Below are 19,899 nucleotides of genomic sequence, written 5' to 3'. Positions count from 1 at the left end.
TCCGATATATATCGTTATATCGAACAGTCCTAGCTTTCAATGGTCATTTCAAAATAATACACCACTACAGTATTGGCTGCTTGTGGTTATAGTTATGACAGCTGGGATCACTATAAATGAGAAACTGAAATAATAATAATTACTTTGACTTTTATATTGCACATGCAGCTTGTGGGGATAGGTTAATTGGATAATCCAAATTGCCACTAGGTGTGAATGTGAGTGTGAATGGTTGTCTGTCCCTATGTGTTGGCCCTGCGACAGACTGGCGACCTGTCCAGGGTGTACCCCGCCTTTCGCCCTATGACAGCTGGGATAGGCTCCGCGACCCTGAAAAGGATAAGCGGAAGCGAATGGATGGATGGATGGATGGACTTTTATATTGTAAACTTGAATTAATAATAACAACAACAACAACTCTTTTTTTTTTCTTTTTGTGCATGCATTTATTTTGTGCTTACATGCCTGAAGTGTAAATCAGTTAATACAAGATCAGAAACAAAAACAGTTCTGAAAACATTATAAATACATGTGCATTTTCATATAAAAAATAATCAGATACATCTTAGTGGCTGTATTCATTAGTTAGTTTTGACCGAAATTTGCAAAGAAAAATCATTGGAACAAACCACAGGTTATAAATGGTTTAAGTGTCCACCCAGTCAGCTGTACAAGTTGCACGCTTCCATTTTATGATATCAGAAACACCTCAAAAAGGTTGGCAACCGAATGCATTCGGTAAAAGATGCCAAAAGGAAGTCCCACGTTTACAACAGGAGCCCATACGTTGAATTTGTAGAATTCAGTTTCAGTGGTGTGGTCAAACTGAGGACGAGCACCGAATGCAGGCATGATCCACAACTGTAAAAAATTAAAAAAAATAAGAGAGCCTTAATATTTAGTGAGTTTTTAAAAACCATATTTAAGGCAGCGAGAGACGAGGTACTCACAATGATGTTTCCCATGAGCAAAAACATGCAGACCTCCTTCAACACTTGTCGCTTCCACAACGGTTTGTATTTGTACTGTATCTTGTCGCCTTGCAGGTTATCTTCTGGCATATCAGGGCTTGTCTCTGTGTTCGTGTTTGAGCCTTCGTGGTTGTTCATGTCATTGCCGGGTTCCACCACATAAGGATTTACAATCACAGATGGTTCCTTCACTTTGTGAGAAGGCAGCCGATGCAGACCTTCAATGATGAAAAAGTTCTGCAGGCCAAGCTGGATCACCATAATTATGGCAAAGGACAGATCAAGCCTATTCAGGGGGTCTTTGACTCCTGTTGAAATCATGGCTATGATACTGAAATAGCTTATGACGAACTGTCCCAGTGAGGCTCCGACCAGCAACCCCACATCCAAGTTGCGTGTGGGACTTTTTTCTGACACGTGTTCGCGGTCATCAACCCTGTAAATCATCATGCCGATCACAGTCACAATAGACATGAGGCTCACTATGACTATATTCATGATAAAGTGCATCATCAATGCTTCTTCTTTGGTTTTTGCATCTTCATTTTTCATTTCCATTTCATATGCAATGAAGGTCGCCAGCCCTGCGATCACTAACAGGATTCCAAAAGTAGGACCAATATATATGCCGTTAAGACGGAATTTGATTTTGGCGTGGCCATGTTCACCTACTAATCGACCCACGTTTTTCCACATGATGTAGGCCATAGCAGATGCAAAGAGGCTGTACTCGATATTGAAAGGGTACAAGTAGTAGTAGGCAACCTTGAAGATGCTACATGAAGAGTGGCTGCACTTACACTCACGGTCTCCATAACTTGCTGTAAAACATGAAACCAAAGAATTATGTTGTGGTTTCATAACGACTCTTTTATCTAGTACATTTTTTTAAAAACTGCTTTAATTACCTCTACTGATGTACAAACTTCGCCCAGTGAGTTTAGTGATGTTGTCCAGATTGGTGGGAACTAACGTTTGGTGAACAGACTCCTCAGCAACTGCAGTCATCCACAAAACCAGATTTGTGGAGAGGGTGAGCATCAGCCCACAACTAATATTGAGGGATAAAAAGAAGGTACAATAAAACAAGGATTAGATAGTCCAACATAAAACATATCAGATAATACCTATGAGTGTAATGTTTCCGGTTATTGTTATAGTTTCAAGCTAAATCCTGATTAATCAGCATGGAAATTCCTTTTAAAGCAAAGAGTTTCAAATCTAAATTTTAAATATAAACTGGTTCTCTTACTTCACTGTTATAGGAAATGAACTTCCTTTGAGGTTTTTTTAAATCATTTTTTAACTAAAACAATTCACAAGAACTTTTTCTACACCTTTTAATACAGATGGTAACTACTGGTTATAGCCTCCTTTTAAAAAGAGACCTTCAGAAGGTCTGGGAATCATAGACAGTGAAAAGCATAATTAGTGGCTGCAGCATTTCCAGTATAAAGTTACTCTGATATTTTTCACAGCTTCTTGGACAACAGATTTTACAGTAACTAGGTTACTTTCCCTGTATCGAAATAGATACCACCTGGAAGTACAATGATGAAGAAAGGGGTAGGAAATATCTTAATTACCTACCAAGAAATGTTCTTTTGTAGCTGCACGCAGTCTTTGGAATGGACCCACAAGAAGTATGTCTACAAATTGATTTTACAATTATTACAATAATTATTTTGCAACCATCAAGACCAGATTAAATGTAGTAAGGAGCATTTTATTATTCATTTCTACCTGCACAAATGTGAAAACAATTTGCACCACGGGAAATGCAACTTTAACTGCAGAACCACAGTGGAGGTATCCAACATAGCTGGCAAGCTTGAAAATATCCATGATAATGCTGAGGACTGCAAACAGCACAAGTCCTCCTGGAGGAGCAAAAAAGAAAGAAGATGTAGAACGGATGAAAAATCGTAAAACTACCCAATAATACTTAAACTGAACTGAACATTTACTCACCCCTGAGCCAAGTTGGCCCAGCGTGGACATCCTTGTAATTGACAGCATTTTTAATCCTGGCTGTGTAGATGCTGTAATAAATCATCCACATGGAGGTAAGCAGGAGGATGATGATGAGGAAAATCTGCAGGTGAGGGGCTTTGATATTTATATCTTCATAAGTACTCCCGGTGACCAAGACACTGCCCAGGATCAAAATGTTTACACATATGATCCCAGATCCCATCCATCCCCAACTTTGGCTTTTTTCCTTCCCAACTTCTGCAGAAGAGATCTTCAGTTCGGGTTCATCCTTGCTTCCCTCCTGACAAGGTGAATTTATGTTGTTTGACTGGTGGACCTCCTCTGTTTCCTTGTCCTGGGCCATCATTCTGCAGGGTTCACATTGATTTCCTGTGGTCAAACAGTTAAACTCATAGCAAGAGCTGATAGACATGGCTACTCTCTCTGCTCACAGGTGAGTTCTCTGCTGGATTTGTTTCTATATAAGACAAGACAGGTTTAACAGCCACACCCAGTCTTGGTTGCTATTAGTAGAGTGATCCTGCGCAAAAGAAACTTTTCTCCGAATGCCAAATCAGCACAATTTGGTCTTTTTCTTTTTATCTAAAACAAAACAAATTTTTAAATCAACAAACAAAATTCTATTTCCACACTTCTACTACACATAGTGTGTACAATAATGTGTAATGTGTTCAAAATCAGAAAAAATATCTCCTGCAGTTAAAATATAACTAGATCAGCTGTGCTTTTTTTCTTGAATTCACCAACAGCATCCCATGCCATCTAAATAAAGAATTACAACAGAGCAGGTGAAAGAATTGTATAATATTATTTTTTTTAAAATGGCGCTTATCAGAGAGAAAATCAAGCTCCTGTCCTGATTTTACGAAAATCAGGACATGAGCTAAAAATAGTGAAAAGTTACTGGATACCTGTAAGCCTACCTGTCTCAACAAGATCCTATGAGCAGTCTAGACAGTCACTACATTTATATGCCCAAGAAAACACTGTAGTATGATCTACAAAGAGTCATAAATATCAATAAATCTGCTACGAGCAAAAAATACTCCAAACAGAGTGTGTTTTGGACTTAATGTTTCTGTAAAGTTCAAAGGATGTTTCCAAGAATAAGACTTGTTTTCTCACAAATTCTAAAGAAACTAAAAAAAAAAGGAACTGGTTTATTTTCTCATAAACAGCTGTGTTTTGATATTATACAGTACATTTTATTGTTATGCAAGGTATGCTATGGGTGTCATGGAAGTTTTACTAGCATGGCCACAACAAACAGAGTAGAAAAAAAACAAATGGTATGAAACAAATTTTTGCTTTAATGCTTTTGAGGTTTTATGTTACCTCTTTTTTTCTGTGATCCTATTGTTATAAATTTATTTGAACTGCCTGTAAGGCAGCAATAATCCATTGATGTCTAAATGGGTGTAGGTTGTATTAAGTGAATATCTTTTTTTAATTCAGTGCTTCAAGTTGTTTCCATTTTTAATCCTTTTAAATAAGCGATCTACCTGTCTATTTTATCATCTCTATTTTGTCATGGAAGTTCCAAGTAGTCTGAGTAGTCTTACTGAGAACGTGCATACTTATGCTGCAGTTTTACGCTTTGCAGTGGGGTGGGGCTGAGATTTGAGGTACTTTTTTGCAGCAATCCTTTGTACTAATGAAATCATTCTTTGTGTGCCATGCATTTTTCTAACTGGAGATTTAAAGTGAGAACAATAGTTGATTCAAAAGGACAGTGACACTTCTTGTCTTCTGTGTCCACGTCATAATGATGCCTCTCATATCTCTGATTTTTTCCAACTTGAATGAAGTTGATTACATTGGATTGAGATTTATCACACACCATGAAAAATGAGTTGAAAAGAATAACGAGAAGTCGAAGAGATGTTAAAATATTTTTTTATATTGATATTTATTTTAAAGATCCAAAATGGCACATTTAGCAGAGTGAAGCACGTTTTGTCTTTGTTTCCTAACAAGATGCAATGTGGTGTAAAATAATTAATAAAAACCTCAGGAAATGTTTCCGTTTCGGGTTGGATTTTTTTTTCTTTTTAGAGCCCCAAAGATGTCATCTCAGTTTCAGACCACCTCGACCATCAGAAGCACTGATATCTACTCTGTGTCACTGTGTGCTTCTACACATTCAGACTGCCACTTCTGCACCATGAATGACGGGTACCACGAAGCTGCTGGAATGATTTCCTGGACCTGCTAAAGGAAGCAACTTTTAAGGATCTCTTCCGGATACGGATGGCATGACACTAATTTTATGGTCTGCGTTATCAGTTGTGTTATCAGGCGATTGTGGCAATGGGTTGGTAAGGATTTATGCGAATGTGTGTGCAAAGTGATGAACAGCCACAAATTTTACCCATGATATAAAGTGATCTACCATCTATTTTATCGTATAAATTGTGGCAGATGTTGCACATGATCGAGATCTGTGTCCTCAACGAAGTTTCAACTGAGTAGCGTGACTGAGAACTTACAAACGTATGAGGCAGCATTGCTCTTTTCATCCGGGTGGGGCTGAGATTTGAGGTGCTTCTTTCTTGAAACACTCCTTTGTCCTAATGAAATAATTCTTTGTGAGCCTTGCTTTTTTTTTCTTCGAAGCATAAGGTTTAAAGCATGAATAATGCTTTATTCAAAAGGTTAAACAGTATTAACAAATCAACTAAATCTTTGTCCCCTGTGTTCCAACTGCTATGAGGTCAATAATTTATTTGTTTCCAACTTTAATGTAGTTTAGTGTAATTTTTTTTTTTTAAAGCTAGTAGATGTAATAAGATTTATTACTCAATTTGAAAAATAAAAAAATAATAATAAAGAAAACTTAAAGAAATATTAATAGCATTTTCAAATATCACAATACATTAAAGAACCAGGGCAGCTATTTTTTTTTTTAGTAGAGTAAAGCGTGTTTCATGTCTTGTTCCCTGACATGTTGAATGTCACTTTAAAAATAAATAATATATCAGCTGGATATATGTTTGGGCGAATTGGGACCTTTCGGCCACCGGAAGCACTGTACTGCAGCGCGTCCTTGGATACCACCGACGCGTTCTTCACTGCGGTCTGTGTCTGATCTGACCAAATGGTTCTGAGTGAAAAGGGGGGTAAACTGCCCCCTTAGCCGCTCAGCTACCATTGTGTACCCACACGAAGAAGACGATGGTAGCAATATTGACGCGTCGGAATGGGGTCGAGCTGGGTGACTTAATTGTGCACCATGAATGACAGATACCATAAGGCGGCCCGGGATGGCTACCTGGACCTACTTAAAGAGGCAACTCGGAAGGATCTCAACGCGCCGGATGAGGATGGCATGACACCGACGTTATGGGCAGCTTATCACGGCAACCTGGAAGCTCTGCGACTGATTGTGTCGAGGGGGTGAGTATGATTTATGAGACTGTGCGCAAAATGATAAAGGGCCATAAACATGACGCATAAGCCCGTATGTTTCTGCAGAAATTGACATGGCTGCTTAAACTACGGGCGTTTTTGTAGCACAACCATAAAATGTTTACACTTATTACAAGACTTTTAACAGGCACTGAAATAACACTAAAACAATGTTTTTCTTTACTGTAACCTAATTTCAGTCTCACCAACAGAAAATAGCCACGTAGATATGCTGTTAGGCCAGGTCTTAAAAATATAGAGGCTGCCTTTTAATATGAATATATTTATAGCGTAGTAGCAGAGAAATATCAGAAATCCACAAAATCTGAATGAACCTTATGTCTTCAGATGGGGGGGATCTTAATATTCTAATTTAGACTTTAAATCTTTGTTTGATAAGAACAAAACCTCTTTAAACAGATAATTTAGACAGTGGCGTTGTTTCTGTGGAATTTTGGCTGAGGTTCAACATCCAACATTGTGATGCCACTTTAACCCTTATTATCCATCTATTTTCAGGTCACACACAGCTTTGAATTTCAAATAACAGCGTGTGTTATGTGTCATGTTCAAATGAAGCACTCTACCATAAATTTTAAAAGCTCAGCTCATGACACTGCTCAAAGTCATCTCATGATGTGGAGATGTTATTTCATGCTAGTACAGAATCAGAGAATTACATGTAGAAAGAAAATCTATTTTGTCCTATAACAGACGCGCATGATTCCATGATGATAAGATGATGCAAGTTCCTTAAAACAGAGTTTGTCTTGGACAGTTTGCTCTATTCCCTCCGTAATATTTTGAAAATGTAATTCCAGTGATAGAAAAATAATTATCGAATTAATAGCAAATTAGATCATATTAGGGAGTTGTTGCATCTTTGCCGGTGTCCGTATTGAGCAAAATCTACAAATGTGATTGGTGTTCACATGGAACAGCCCATTTATCATTACATCTACTTGACCTGTTTTGCATCCCCCCCCCCCCCCCCCAATCCTCCCAAATGGGGCCATTATGAATTTAAAGTGTTTCTGAAACGTTCTCAACAGCAGACCAAACATATCATCTGGTGATAGCGGCTAAGCACCTCTGCTAATAAGCGCACATATAAACTACTGATTGACATGTGATGCTAAAATTAAACATCAAATCCTCCAATAATTCAACCCCAAGAGGCCCCATTATATAAGATAAGTTTAATGCTGCCTGACATGCTTCATGGGAAAGATGCCTCCTCTGCCGTATTTGGCAAGTATATTACAGATGCAGTAACATCAAACTGTCACAGGGAGTAAAGAAGCAAACAGCCCATAATGTCATAAAGAGCAGATGAGGAAAATGTGCGCTCTACTGTAATCATCGACTTTACAAGGACAGGTATAAATTACATACATAAACCTATGAAGTTAGATGGCCCCTTACTGCAGCTACTGTATGGTATATAGAGTATAGAGATTGTAGAAGGTTCTAAGTATTTTGTCTCAACGTGCAACCTGAATATCTAATTTCAATTTATCTTTTCACCCGAGTTGAAAAGATAATGTCGTTTCAGTGTTTTACAGCACAAAAGGGCAATAATGATGCCTTTGTTTAATCTCTGTTTTATTGTTACTTTCTGGGTGGTTGGTGTTTACACTCACTCATGCAAACTGACAAAAGTCACTCTTCACATGAACTCAAATAATGCTTGTTTTTAAAGCTGCATATTTAAATCTATTACTGTCCATAAAGGTGGTGTGATTTGCTAAATTAAGCTATGGCGGACTTTGTACATACATTCCCAATGAAAACTGTGCAACAGCAGCCATCAATAATACAGCTTCACTTCAACAGTAGTTTCATGTCCTTGGTATCAGCACTCTGTATGTGGCTGTATTGGAGGAAATGGATACGATACAAGACAGTTCAATAAGAATGTAAATACAGGAAGAGTGATGCCAGCAAAAGACTGTATACTTTTTAAAAAATCCACAGAAATAATAGCCTAAAATAAATTTACCTCGGTTTAGGTGTACTGGGCACACATAAGTTGTGCATTATGAATACATGCTGTTTTTGACCAGTTACCAGAAAGTTTCTTCATGGGATGCTAGTTTGTAAAAAATGATGATAATGAGCTCTAATGTGCGTAATCGACCTGTGGTGGGGTAGGAAATGTGCAGGGGCAAAAAAAAGGAAAATTTGCCCTCAAAGTAATCTAACTCAGCTGTAACAATGTGTTTTGTTCTGTGGACTTTAGTGTGACATTGCCATTCACGCGCTCATTCTTTTTACAGTTTCCTGTAATAAGATACAGGTAGTGTAGCTGTGGCACCAGCAAGCTTGTGGTCATATTACAGACTGACAGCAACATTACAACACAGATAGAGGTAACCCTAAGGTCGTGGAATGTCAGTGAAGGGCAATTGTTTCTTTTAAAGGATTCATTTAATTATGGTGCTTCCACTGTGGAAAAAAGAATTGATCCATTTTTCAATTGATCAAAACTACAGAAGATCAACAGTTATTTGCTGAAACTTAATGTAGTTCTTAAGGTTTAAATGATTAAAAGAGGTCCATTTAACATCCCGTAATTGGCAGTTCAGTGGTGAAATCACGGTCAAAAATCACATGATTACTCACAAGTGAGATATCTGAACACTAGTCAGAAAGAAAGAATCCTCTACCTCATTTTTTTTTATATTAAATGAATTAAATATATTATGTTTTACTTCATCTCATGTCTTTTTTTTCTCTTTTTCATTAACTTGTGAAGCACTTTGGTCAACTTTGCTGCTTTTAAATGTATAAAAATAAAAATGACACTGAATTGACATTGACATATTTTGAATAAGAATGTCCAAATAGTCAATAAATTACTTTCTAAATGTGTCTACACTTTTCTTGTGACCTTCAGGGGAAACCCAGACAAGTGTGACATATGGGGGAACACGCCGCTCCACCTGGCAGCTGCCAATGGTCACCTCAACTGCCTTTTCTTCCTGGTATCTTTTGGTGCCAACATATGGTGCTTGGATAATGACTACCACACACCTTTGGACATGGCTGCCACGAAGAATCACATGGATTGTGTCCGCTACCTGGATTCCATCGCTGCCAAGCAGACAAGCCTTAATCCCAAGCTGGTCAGCAAGCTGAAGGATCGGGCATTTCGTGATGCTGAACAGCGAATCAAAGAATGCATGAAGATGCAGAAGAAGCACCACAAACGTATGGAGAGAAAGTTTTACAAGGAAGTTTCTGAGACGTCTGCATCAGATGTCATGAGTTTCTCCAGCTACACGAGCAGCTCTCTTAGCCACAAGCTGCTCAACTTAAACACAGCCACTGTCAGTGTGCCATATTCCCAGGTTTGTTGTTTGTAATTAGTTTTTTTGTTTTGGATTGTTGCCACCTAGAAAGAGCTTCTTCTCTTAATTGCAAAGCCTGAAAAGAGTAAGGATATAGAGTTCTCAACTCTATATTTTTTCATGCTTTTCCAGGCCTTTCCTTGCCACTGGCTTGAACTGCTGCTATACCTGTTTAGCCACAGACAAAATATGTTACACTTTATAAGGCATAAGCCACTTCAAGTGGTGAAAGACTATAAACTGTATGTAAAAGTTGGATGTAACCACCATGAAGTCTTCTGCTTTTTGATTCCTCATCGTGAGCATTTTGACTCCTGCCACGTTGGTGCTTTGTAGCCAGAAATGATTGTATATGAACAGGATAGTGTGCTAAAAAATATGTAGCAAGCTTGGTTAGCTGCCACTTTAAACTGGACAGGTACCTACTAATTGGTGACAAACTGATAAAATTCTAGAGTACCTTGAAAAAAAAAAAAGACAAACTTCTTGGTTCGTCTGTACCGCCAAAATGTTGTCTTCAGATTTTTTCATGAAAAACCTTCAAAAAGCAGCAACAACACAGGTGAAGAAAACCAGACAGCTAGCTAACCCACCTGTCTGTTAAGCTGCCACATCCCTAACTTTAAGTCTTAACAGTAGATCAGGGGTGGGCAACTCCAGGCTTCTAGGGTCGATGTCCCTGCAGGTTTTAGATGTGTCCTTGAACCAACACAGCTGATTTAAATGGCTAAATTAGCTCCTCAACATCTCCTGCAGTTCTCCAGAGGCCTGGTAACGAACTAATCATGTGATTCAGGTGTTTTGACCCAAGTAGAGATCTAAAACCTGCAGGACACCGGCCCTCGAGGCCTGGAATTGCCCACCCCTGATCTAGATGGATTACTTATGGATGGATTGGTGAAACTGTGCAAAAGTTCATGATAATCCATTCAAAGATGTCAAGACATATAAGTAAAATTAATGTATTGCTTTGGGGAAAGCTATCAGTAGTAAATACAATGACAGTGTATTTCAATTTGCATGGAAGCACATCCAAGAATTCAAAACACATATACCAAGAAAGGATGGCAACAGTGTGAAAAATATCTACCATAAATAAATCTATTAAAATGTGTTACTACTAATGTAAGATAGACACAAAATTTAAGAATATTTGTCTCAAATTTGAAAAAGCTTTTAAGATGGAAGTCTTTCATTTCTGATGTGCGCCTCATTGCTGCATGCTTACTATCCTATTAGGCAACTCTCCATGCCACAAGCCGAGGGAAGACAAAGATCCAGAAGAAGCTGGAGAAGAAAAAACAAGGAGATGGCACCTTTAAAATCTACGAAGATGGTAGGAAAAGTGTGCGCTCCCTCTCTGGACTTCAATTGGGTAATGATGTCATGTTTGTCAAACAAGGGACTTATGTCAACCCAAAGGATCGTGCCCGGCGCAATGTTCGCGACATGTTTCCCAGAGACAATGACGATGCCATTTCACGTGCCATGAGTGAGCCAGACCTCCATGGACCAGATGTGGACTATTCTGAGATCAGCACTGATTCTGGACACGATTCCCTGTTCAACCGACCCGGTCTTGGCACCATGGTGTTTAGGAGGAACTATGTGAGCGGAGGAATGTTTGACCTTAGAAGTCACGATGCAGCCAGTGTGGCCCGTTCAGGCAATAATGTGCGTTTACGCAGTCGATTGCAGCAATACCCAAGTCTAGATGAAGACAGCATTGGCAGTGCACGCAGCCTACAGGAGAGAAATGTTGAAGAACTGCCTTGGGAAGAAGTTGAACTAGGGCTGGATGATGATGATGAGCCTGATACAAGCCCTTTGGAGGTCTTCCTCGCCACCCAGAGCATGAATGACTTTTTCTCCATCTTCAAAAGGGAGAAGATTGACCTTGCAGCGCTGTTACTGTGCTCCGATCATGACCTTAAGAGCATCCATATACCCTTAGGACCAAGGAAAAAGATCTTAGATGCCTGTAAGAGACGACGAGAGACTTTAGTTGAGCCTGACTACATCGAGGACACAGAATTGTGAGTGTTGAGATTTTTTGTTTCAATTTTAGTTTATTTTTTTTAAAAGGGACAATGCAGTTTAACATAGTTCAGATATGAAACACTATGGAGCATGAAACTGATGTGCTGCACATATAGTGTAGAGCTATTGCTAATTTTTAACTCTATTTGTAGCTATTGCTATTGTTCTAGTACTTTAATAGATCAGCTACTGCATTAGTCTTGATGAATCTTAGATATTTCTTTTCCTCCCTAATGTTTGGTCTTTATTAGTGAAGCACATACCTAGTTGTGACTAAGGTCAGATGACTGCAAGTCAAAAACATCCCATCCTGAAAAAATGCTTGTCTGGTCTGCATTTTGCTATCATCACTAAAACTGAAGAGCTGGATATAGAAAAAAGTATAGCTGAAATAATCAAAATCAATCTTTTACGGTATTAGGTCACATGCCAAAACACAAAGACAAAACTGTGTTTCTGGACTTTTTTTGTTGTCTTATTGTTATAGCTCTTGAAAGAATCTTTCATTTTACAAACATTCATTATTTTTCTTTCTGTTCTACAGATAACGAAAGATGTGGTCACCCATCCTGCTGTGTGCTCATCCGGCCTTAAAGGTTAGTGGAGCATTGCAAAGTAAATGTCACATATGGGCTGGATGTTAAACCCAAAAGGACACTGTCATGATGAATATATCAAGCATGAGATAAATCCTTAACAGGATTCCTTTACTGTCTTTTTAGCTCAGGATGATCACTGAAAATATCTCTGTTTGGTTTATTGGAGTTCCCCGTGCTGCATGGTTTCACAAACTGAAAGACCCTTATCTGAGTGTAGCACTGTGCACATTGTATGCCGTTTGGCACAGTTAACAGAGAGATGATTGTGGGGTCTGTGTCCCCTGAACCTTTTAACCCCCTCGGGGTGAACCTGGACCTCATGTGCCTGCATTGCTTGTGCCTGTGCATTTGCTGAAAAGTGTATGTTGTTAGAAATACACTAGTGTGATTTCAGCTGTAACAGAATTTTTAATAACTATTTGTAACTGAAGTAACATTTACTTGTATTTGTATATTTTGTCTCTGTATATGTTTACATACAGACAGCCACGTCAGGTCTAGAGTAGCCCACTGGTAGTGAAGGCCAATCCTTTGTTGTTATTACACTTGTGATGTAAAATCTAATACCACAGTATTTTTTTAATAAGTGCATACTACACTGTAACATGTCACTGTAGAATTAGACTAAAGTGGGATCATGAAATTGCGTTTTTGTTGTTTTTGTTTACTCTGAGTGCTTTATATTAATGTACCTTTGCTCAGTAGCACTTTAATGTTTACTATCTGAACTTTTGTAAACAAATGTAGGTTGAATTTACTCTTATTAAAAATGTTTTTAATGATGTAATTTGTTTAAAGGGTGTGTGCATGCACTACTTCTTGCTATATAACATTTCATCTGAACTCAGAGTGACACTGATTGCAGAAAAAACCTCAGTTACATAATGCAGAGCATTAGCTCTAATGAGTGAGATTGAGTTCATGTGTGATATCATTTTTCTGGGAATGCCCATTCATTAGTGAGATAGCTTTGACTGATCACTAAACATCCTGCTTTAGTCATCTCCTGTTTACAGTTTGCATTTGAAGCTTCTTCTAAGATAATTGTGTGTGTCTGTATTTGAAAGACACACATAAGGTGTTTTCACAGCGGCAGTGCTTAATCCATGTAAATTGAATTCTGGTTCATTTTTCCATTTGGTGCTGTTCATATGTGCAGGTGTGAACACAGTAATCACACTCATTTGCAGACCAAAACAGAGACTGACACTAACCGCATCAAGGCCGCTTTGAAGAAGGTGGTTTCTGTATCGTTCCAAACAGACTCCAGAGCGGTTCATTTATGGTATGAATGTTATTCGACCTCAATATGAACCAGTTACCCAGTGTACATTACAAATTTGAGCTAAAAATCATCCAATAGCCACATATACTTTGTATTGTCAGTGCGGCAAAGTACTATAGAAGTGCTAAGATCTGTATGGGCTAGCAACTAGCCATGAGAAGAACATAAATTCTCCATGTTCTCCATTAGTCCAGAACATAGCAAATTGTTCTTGTATCTACTTTTGTTGCATCTGGACAATGGGTAAACTGAACAAACTGACACAATTTGATTTGCTTGGAGTTCACTTAGATTTTTCTCTGTGTGAAAAAATAAACCAAACAACAGGAAAAAGCTACAAGTTTACAAACACATCAACTGATTCTGACCAGAGTTAACGAAGTATAGGTGTGAAAACGCCATTGTTGTATCACCATAGTGATAGTACACGATTGCTGATCCCGAATATCATTGTTCCGTCTGTGCTACATGACAGGAAATGAGGAAGTTGTCTCAGTGGATAAAACTAATTTTAAAAATGGCTCAAATGTCATCTGTAAATGATATTGCTGTATGATAATATTAGTTTTACTGAAATTTAATTAAATTGTCAGTTTTGGAGTCTGTAATTGAGAACTAGGGAGGATGTTCAGTCCCTAGGCTCAAAAGCAGTCTCAAAGATCAGATGGGTCAAGTTTCGAAGAACAACACATGGCAACTCTTAGCGGTAATACAGTGGAGAGTTTGAAGGGCAATAAACACAATGTTAACATCAAAAACAAACTGGAAGATTGCACAGTTGAGATGTCCAGCATGCTTCTGCTACAAGACATGGTATGTGATTCCTGCATTGACAGCCCGAGTAAAGCCCTAAAATTCTGCCTGACTTGCCCTATTCCCTACTGTGAGAGCCATCTCAGAGCAGGAAAAAGCCAAATTTCAAAACCATCACTTAGTGGATCCACTCCATGACATCTCATTTTGAGGTTCATAAGCTTCCTCTCAACTATTTCTTCCTGATGGAGGACTGATTCAATTGTCTGGACTGCGAGAGAGAGAAGCACAAATTGAGGTCTCAAAGATACAACACAATATAATTTATTTACAGGGTAAAATGTTCCTAAAATTTTCTAAAAAAGGAGTAAAAATCATTTGGAATACAATGGTTTTGCAATCTTTTACTTACAATCTGGGGCTCACTTAGTCAGTAGATGTAGCATGTGTTATTTTTTGTGCTTTTTGTTTGTAGACTGAGCACCAAAGGAACTGAGGGAGATTAGTGAGAGTGCCTCAGGAGTTGATAAGGCAGTTGAAACACCGCAGAGCATTGACTGCATGATTTATTCATTCATCTAGTTGCATTATGATTTTGTCCAGTTTCCTTCAGGTTTGTGTTATCATTGAACAGTAGTTTCCTAGGCTGCAGAGAGCTGTGGAGAAGGCCAGAAAAGGGACAGTGGAAGTGCCTTAAGGAGAACAAAAAACAGGCCCATATACAGACTGAAGGCATTCAAGCACACCTGGGGCAAAAGAGAGCATAGGTGATGAGAACATTGACTGAAATAAACAAAGTGTCCAGGAGAAAGTCTGATATTGACTTCCTACAGGTAGAAAACATATGAAACATTCAGGTTATTGTATTATAAGTAGAGGAATTACATATAGTCAAGTGGTTGTGAAACCTTTTTGGCATCACAGCCTATTGTAATAGTGTGGCATTTTAAGACAAAGACTTTATTTTGGAAACGAATGTGTTGACAGTATACAAAGAACAGGAATTTCAACTTTTGGGATATTTATACAGAAGAAGTACAATGTTTCTTTTGATGTTGGTTTTTTTTGATAAACCAAAGAAATTTCACATCATGGCATTTTTCAACAATGACAGAAGTGTGGAGGGAAAAACCTGCAGAACCGCACATAGGTCAGCAATCTACCTTAACTAACTATGGTGAGGCAAAAGCAAAGAGAGAAAAAAAGCAATGACAATAAACAATGCATCGGTTACCTGATATATGTTTCTTTTGTTTGTGTACACGTGTCTTCTGCTTGCCCTCTTCTCTCTATGTAAGCTGCGGGTTTCTCTGATTCCAGACCTGCATGCAAGTCATAATTCTTACATGGTTTGTTGCCTCTCTTTGATCTTTTCTCTTTACTAGCCCATCACCTAAAGCAGTCAAAGCAGAAGGTGACCCTCCTGACCCTGGTTTGTACAGAGGATTCTTCTGTATAAGGGTTTTTGGTTTGTTTTTTGTTCCCACTGCCACTCACAATCAAATTGCTATTTTCTTTTTATGAAAATAACAATTTCCATAAAGGTCTTACCTTGCAATATAAAGTCCTTTCATATTCAAATATAATTAAATTAAATTAAATTGGCTTGTTTACAAGGGTACTCAGAGTGGAAAAAAGGAATGACCGCTGTATGTCTACCTAATGTGAACATGAACTGCATGGATCATCGAATCTTTTTACACCCAAATAGTAACAGATATTACACAGGAACTGTACAACCTGATTTTTTTTCCCTATTTTTTTCCTCCTGCAGTGGAAAGCTGAGCATGATTTGCAAAAGTGGTGAGTTTCACTCACAACATGGGTTTTGTTCCACACGTCATATTTGGTTATTTGAGCCTCGGTGAAAGTCAAGATATAAACCAATCCTGGTAATAACAGTCGTTTTCAAGGTGGTTCCACGCCTAATACTGGAAAAGGCCTCATACGAATTGTTACAGCGTGTTTTTTGTTTTGTTTTTGTATTTTTTTTGGGGGGGGGTTACATTCATGACACTAGGGATGACACTTGGTGTGTATCAGTGTCTTCTGTGTCTACAGTATCTGATCCAGACTATGATGACTACTTTGATAATGAATTTATTCAGCAACACTGCAAGTTTCATATTTTTTCCTTTGAATGAAAAGTCTTACATCGCAGGCGTTCGTGTTTTTCTTAGGGTGACGTTAATGACCCTTTTTTTTTTCTTTAGTTTACATTTTCCAAGCACGATGTCGAAAAATAAAGTGGTTTATTGTTTCTGGATTAAGCATAAAACAAACACAGTTTACTTTGTGTTGTGTGCAAATTTTGCATGCTAACATTAGCATTTAGCTCAGAGCACTGCTGTAGTACTGCCACACAGAGCTGAAATTCAATATAGTGTAAACAATCATGAGAAAAACCTCTATATCAAATTAATGGTACTAAATCATCCGTGCCAGTCCCTCATCTTTCTACCCTGCCTAACCCTGACACCGGAGAGGACTTTTTAAAATGCAAATAACCCTTCAATACATCACCCACCCACCGCTTGTCATATCTTATTTTTATTTCCACATTGTCTATTTCCCCCTTTTTTTTAAGACTCCAGAAGTTTGACCTTTGACCGAGACACCTGACCAACATCAGCCCATGGCAGCACAGATACCCGGAACATCCCGACTTTGAATACTCATGCCAAGCCATGAATTTACAGAGCCTTTACTTGGGAAAACACTATATTGAAGCAGAGCTGAGTGAGAAGAGTATCGATCGAAAGGGAGAGTAAAGTAGCAGCTGCATCACCGGGAACAATTTTTCCTGGTGCGTGGGAAAGAACAGCGGATGTTTTTCTGCCTGGCATACTGGTGTGGTTAATATGTTGCCTATCACCAAGGCTCAGTTTCATTTCATAATGTTACTGGTCCTGTCAAGCTGCTCCATAAATTCATGGCTGACTTCACTGAACCTTTGCTCTGGTCAATGCAGAATGATGTATATGCTAACAGATTATGAGCTGCCTCCACTGTGAGCTTGTAAAAGAAAAGAAATGGTCTATTATGACTATTTATTGATGTTACATAACAAGCTTTGTAAAGATATTGTATAAAGAGCTTTTTAACCCCCACAATAGATAACATAGAAGTTTAAATTGAATAGTGGTAGTAAATGCGCACCATGGAGAAAACTATGCAGCACATGAAGTGTTAAGGATTTACTGCAGCTTTTTGAAACTTTATTGCTCTTAAATGTGATGCGAATGAAGAGGAAAACACACAATTGTCTGCCAGCAATTCTTTTATTTGCGTTACAGATTTATTTGGTTATTCGAAGATTTAGTGCCTGTCGCCTAGGTTATTTACATTGTTCAGTGGTAATAAAACTGTATACAACTATATACTTTAATTTGTGGGATTTAAAATCATTCAATTTGAAACAAAAGTACTGTCATTAAATGCTAACATATGTTCATCTTTAGGCAGTAAAATCTGTTTCACTCTCATCATAAACTGGGTTTACAAAGTGTACAGCTGTCTGAGTCATCGAGATTGAATTACTAACTCCAGTCCCATATAGACTAGGAATGTCAGGCATCATAGTGGGCTGGTCAAACATAGGATTATCAAACCCATGGTCGAGAGGTCCACCGAGATCTGGTATGTTGTTTCTATTTTTGAATCTGTTCAGTGTTGGCATTTGAACAACCCCTTTATGAATCAAGACACCCAAGATAATGAGTGTAATCAGCAGTAAAACTCCAAAAACAACTCCAACTGCCAACCCTGCACTATCTCCAGTTTCCTCAGAAGAGGTCTGAACTTCAACTCCGGAGATTCCCAAATTAGAGCCATGAGAACGAGCATCCTTCATTATGTCCTGGGCCAAAGCTGCTGACTGTATTCCCTGCTCTCCATCCAGTATTACTATCTGGATTTCAGATAACGTACCAAGACTGATTATCCCCATCAGCCGCTGTGGCTTTAAGACTTTGGACATCCCCAGCTGAATGGACTGGTATTGTGGCAGGGCAAGAAAAAGGTGACGGATTCGTTCCCTGTAAGTCTGAAGGTTAAAACCGTCATCAAAAAGGAGGGTAACAATGGCACCACACACATCACAACAGTGTCCTGTTGGGCGAAGAGGGTTCTTACAGTTTGGAGAGTCACACGTTACTGTGCTACAGATCTGCTGATGGTGTACAGAATTCCCACAGTCACAACCAGAGGGATCCTCACAGGCTGGGTTTCCGACAGCAACAGCAGAGGATCCATGAAACTGCAGTTTGCCCAAACTTGAGCTGAGATACTGGGAGAACTCAGACTGGGTAGTAAATGTATCCCCCAGCACAGACACAGATTTGACAGTGATGCTAGAATGACTAGAGCTGGTGTCCACTCTGAAGGAGGAGAGGGCTTTAAAAACAACATCATCGTAATGGCAGGGGACGCTCTCCTCGTGGACAGAGAATAGGAAGTTTCCTTGCTCTAGGTCATTCAGAGTTGCAGCTGCCTGCCATAGAGTTGGATCGTACCACTGAAATGACTCTGAATCTTTAAACTCGGTCGTGACACCCGTTCCACAGCCTGGGTCCTGCCCGGTGACAGCATAAAATCCAGCTCCTGAATTCAGGATGAACTCCCCATCAACTGGCAACCTCATCTCCAGCACAGCATGAGTGGTCTCCACAAACACAGACACTTTTCTTTGAGCCGAAAACTGAACTATGTCATTGCCACAAGGAATATCGCCTTTGTCCCAGTTGGTCTTATTCTCATAGTTTGTATCAGGAATCCACTGTTTATATAGGGCATTTGCTACCCCAACGAGACAGAAGAGCAAGAGCATGTCTGGTATTTTCAGCATCCTGGGTAATTGTGACAGCCTAAAAGAATATTGCGTGACCTTTGTTTCAAATCTTGTGACTAACACGAGTGCACACAGCTTACTAAGGGTACTAAACCAAATCAGCCTGCTCAAGCAGGTAAAACATTTACATTTTCTGCTACAACAGACCGGTTTTATTGGTAATACCAAAACATCCTTACCACTGCATTTTCCCTTCAATGCATTTCTGCTTAGAACTAAAGTAGAAATGAATTATTTAGGTTTATATTGCTGCTATTGCCACTGACACTGCTATTTGTATACTCACTGAATTACATTAAGTCCAATGCAATCAAATGTGGTGATAATTCTGCTTCGTCAGTAATGCTAATTCTCTGATCGATGCAATAATTTAGCTTCTGGTCTAAATTATATATATATATATATATATATATATATATATATATATATATATATATATATTGTGGAGCAGGGAAATTATTTTACTGCTATTGTTAAATAATCATCATTATTACCATTGCATTAATAATATAATCTGCAGTATGATCATTGCTTTAACAATGTAACAGATAGCTTTAAGATGGCCTTAAGATGTTTATGATGATGTTAATTTTGTATTTCAGATGCAGTTATAACTATTGTGTACACAATGCATATCTGTGCTTAT

At 38.6% G+C, this 19,899-nt stretch overlaps 3 protein-coding genes across 6 annotated transcripts; 1 reads left to right on the top strand and 2 right to left on the bottom strand.

Moving 5' to 3' along the window:
- Positions 1 to 444: 444 nt before the first annotated feature.
- Positions 445 to 3,378, bottom strand: LOC101471984 (proton channel OTOP2). The gene is made up of 6 exons (XM_004559443.4): positions 2,943 to 3,378; positions 2,715 to 2,851; positions 2,562 to 2,620; positions 1,880 to 2,022; positions 951 to 1,792; positions 445 to 861 (listed from the first exon to the last, which is right to left on the bottom strand). The coding sequence occupies exons 1-6, from the start codon at positions 3,376 to 3,378 to the stop codon at positions 691 to 693; spliced, it is 1,788 nt and encodes a 595-aa protein (XP_004559500.4). The 3' UTR covers positions 445 to 690.
- ush1ga (Usher syndrome 1Ga (autosomal recessive)) lies at positions 3,260 to 13,153 on the top strand. Of its 4 annotated transcripts, XM_004559440.4 has the most exons (6): positions 3,261 to 3,399; positions 5,114 to 6,362; positions 9,274 to 9,727; positions 10,967 to 11,763; positions 12,312 to 12,363; positions 12,490 to 13,153. In XM_004559440.4, the coding sequence occupies exons 2-5, from the start codon at positions 6,199 to 6,201 to the stop codon at positions 12,313 to 12,315; spliced, it is 1,419 nt and encodes a 472-aa protein (XP_004559497.1). In that variant the 5' UTR covers positions 3,261 to 3,399; positions 5,114 to 6,198; the 3' UTR covers positions 12,316 to 12,363; positions 12,490 to 13,153. The 4 variants fall into 4 exon arrangements, with proteins under 4 accessions (XP_076739333.1, XP_004559497.1, XP_004559496.1 ...); XM_076883218.1 differs by having other exon boundaries at positions 3,260 to 3,399; positions 5,022 to 6,362; positions 12,312 to 13,153; XM_004559439.4 differs by having other exon boundaries at positions 12,312 to 13,153.
- A 4,522-nt stretch (positions 13,154 to 17,675) lies between these two features.
- Positions 17,676 to 19,277, bottom strand: amn (amnion associated transmembrane protein). The gene has a single exon (XM_014408903.3). The coding sequence runs from the start codon at positions 19,248 to 19,250 to the stop codon at positions 17,862 to 17,864; it is 1,389 nt and encodes a 462-aa protein (XP_014264389.3). The 5' UTR covers positions 19,251 to 19,277; the 3' UTR covers positions 17,676 to 17,861.
- Positions 19,278 to 19,899: the final 622 nt, after the last annotated feature.

The sequence above is a fragment of the Maylandia zebra genome, linkage group LG4, assembly GCF_041146795.1.
Source record: "Maylandia zebra isolate NMK-2024a linkage group LG4, Mzebra_GT3a, whole genome shotgun sequence".
NCBI lineage: Eukaryota > Metazoa > Chordata > Actinopteri > Cichliformes > Cichlidae > Maylandia > Maylandia zebra.
Note: the sequence above shows the minus strand (reverse complement) of the source record. Positions and strands in the feature narration are given on the sequence as shown.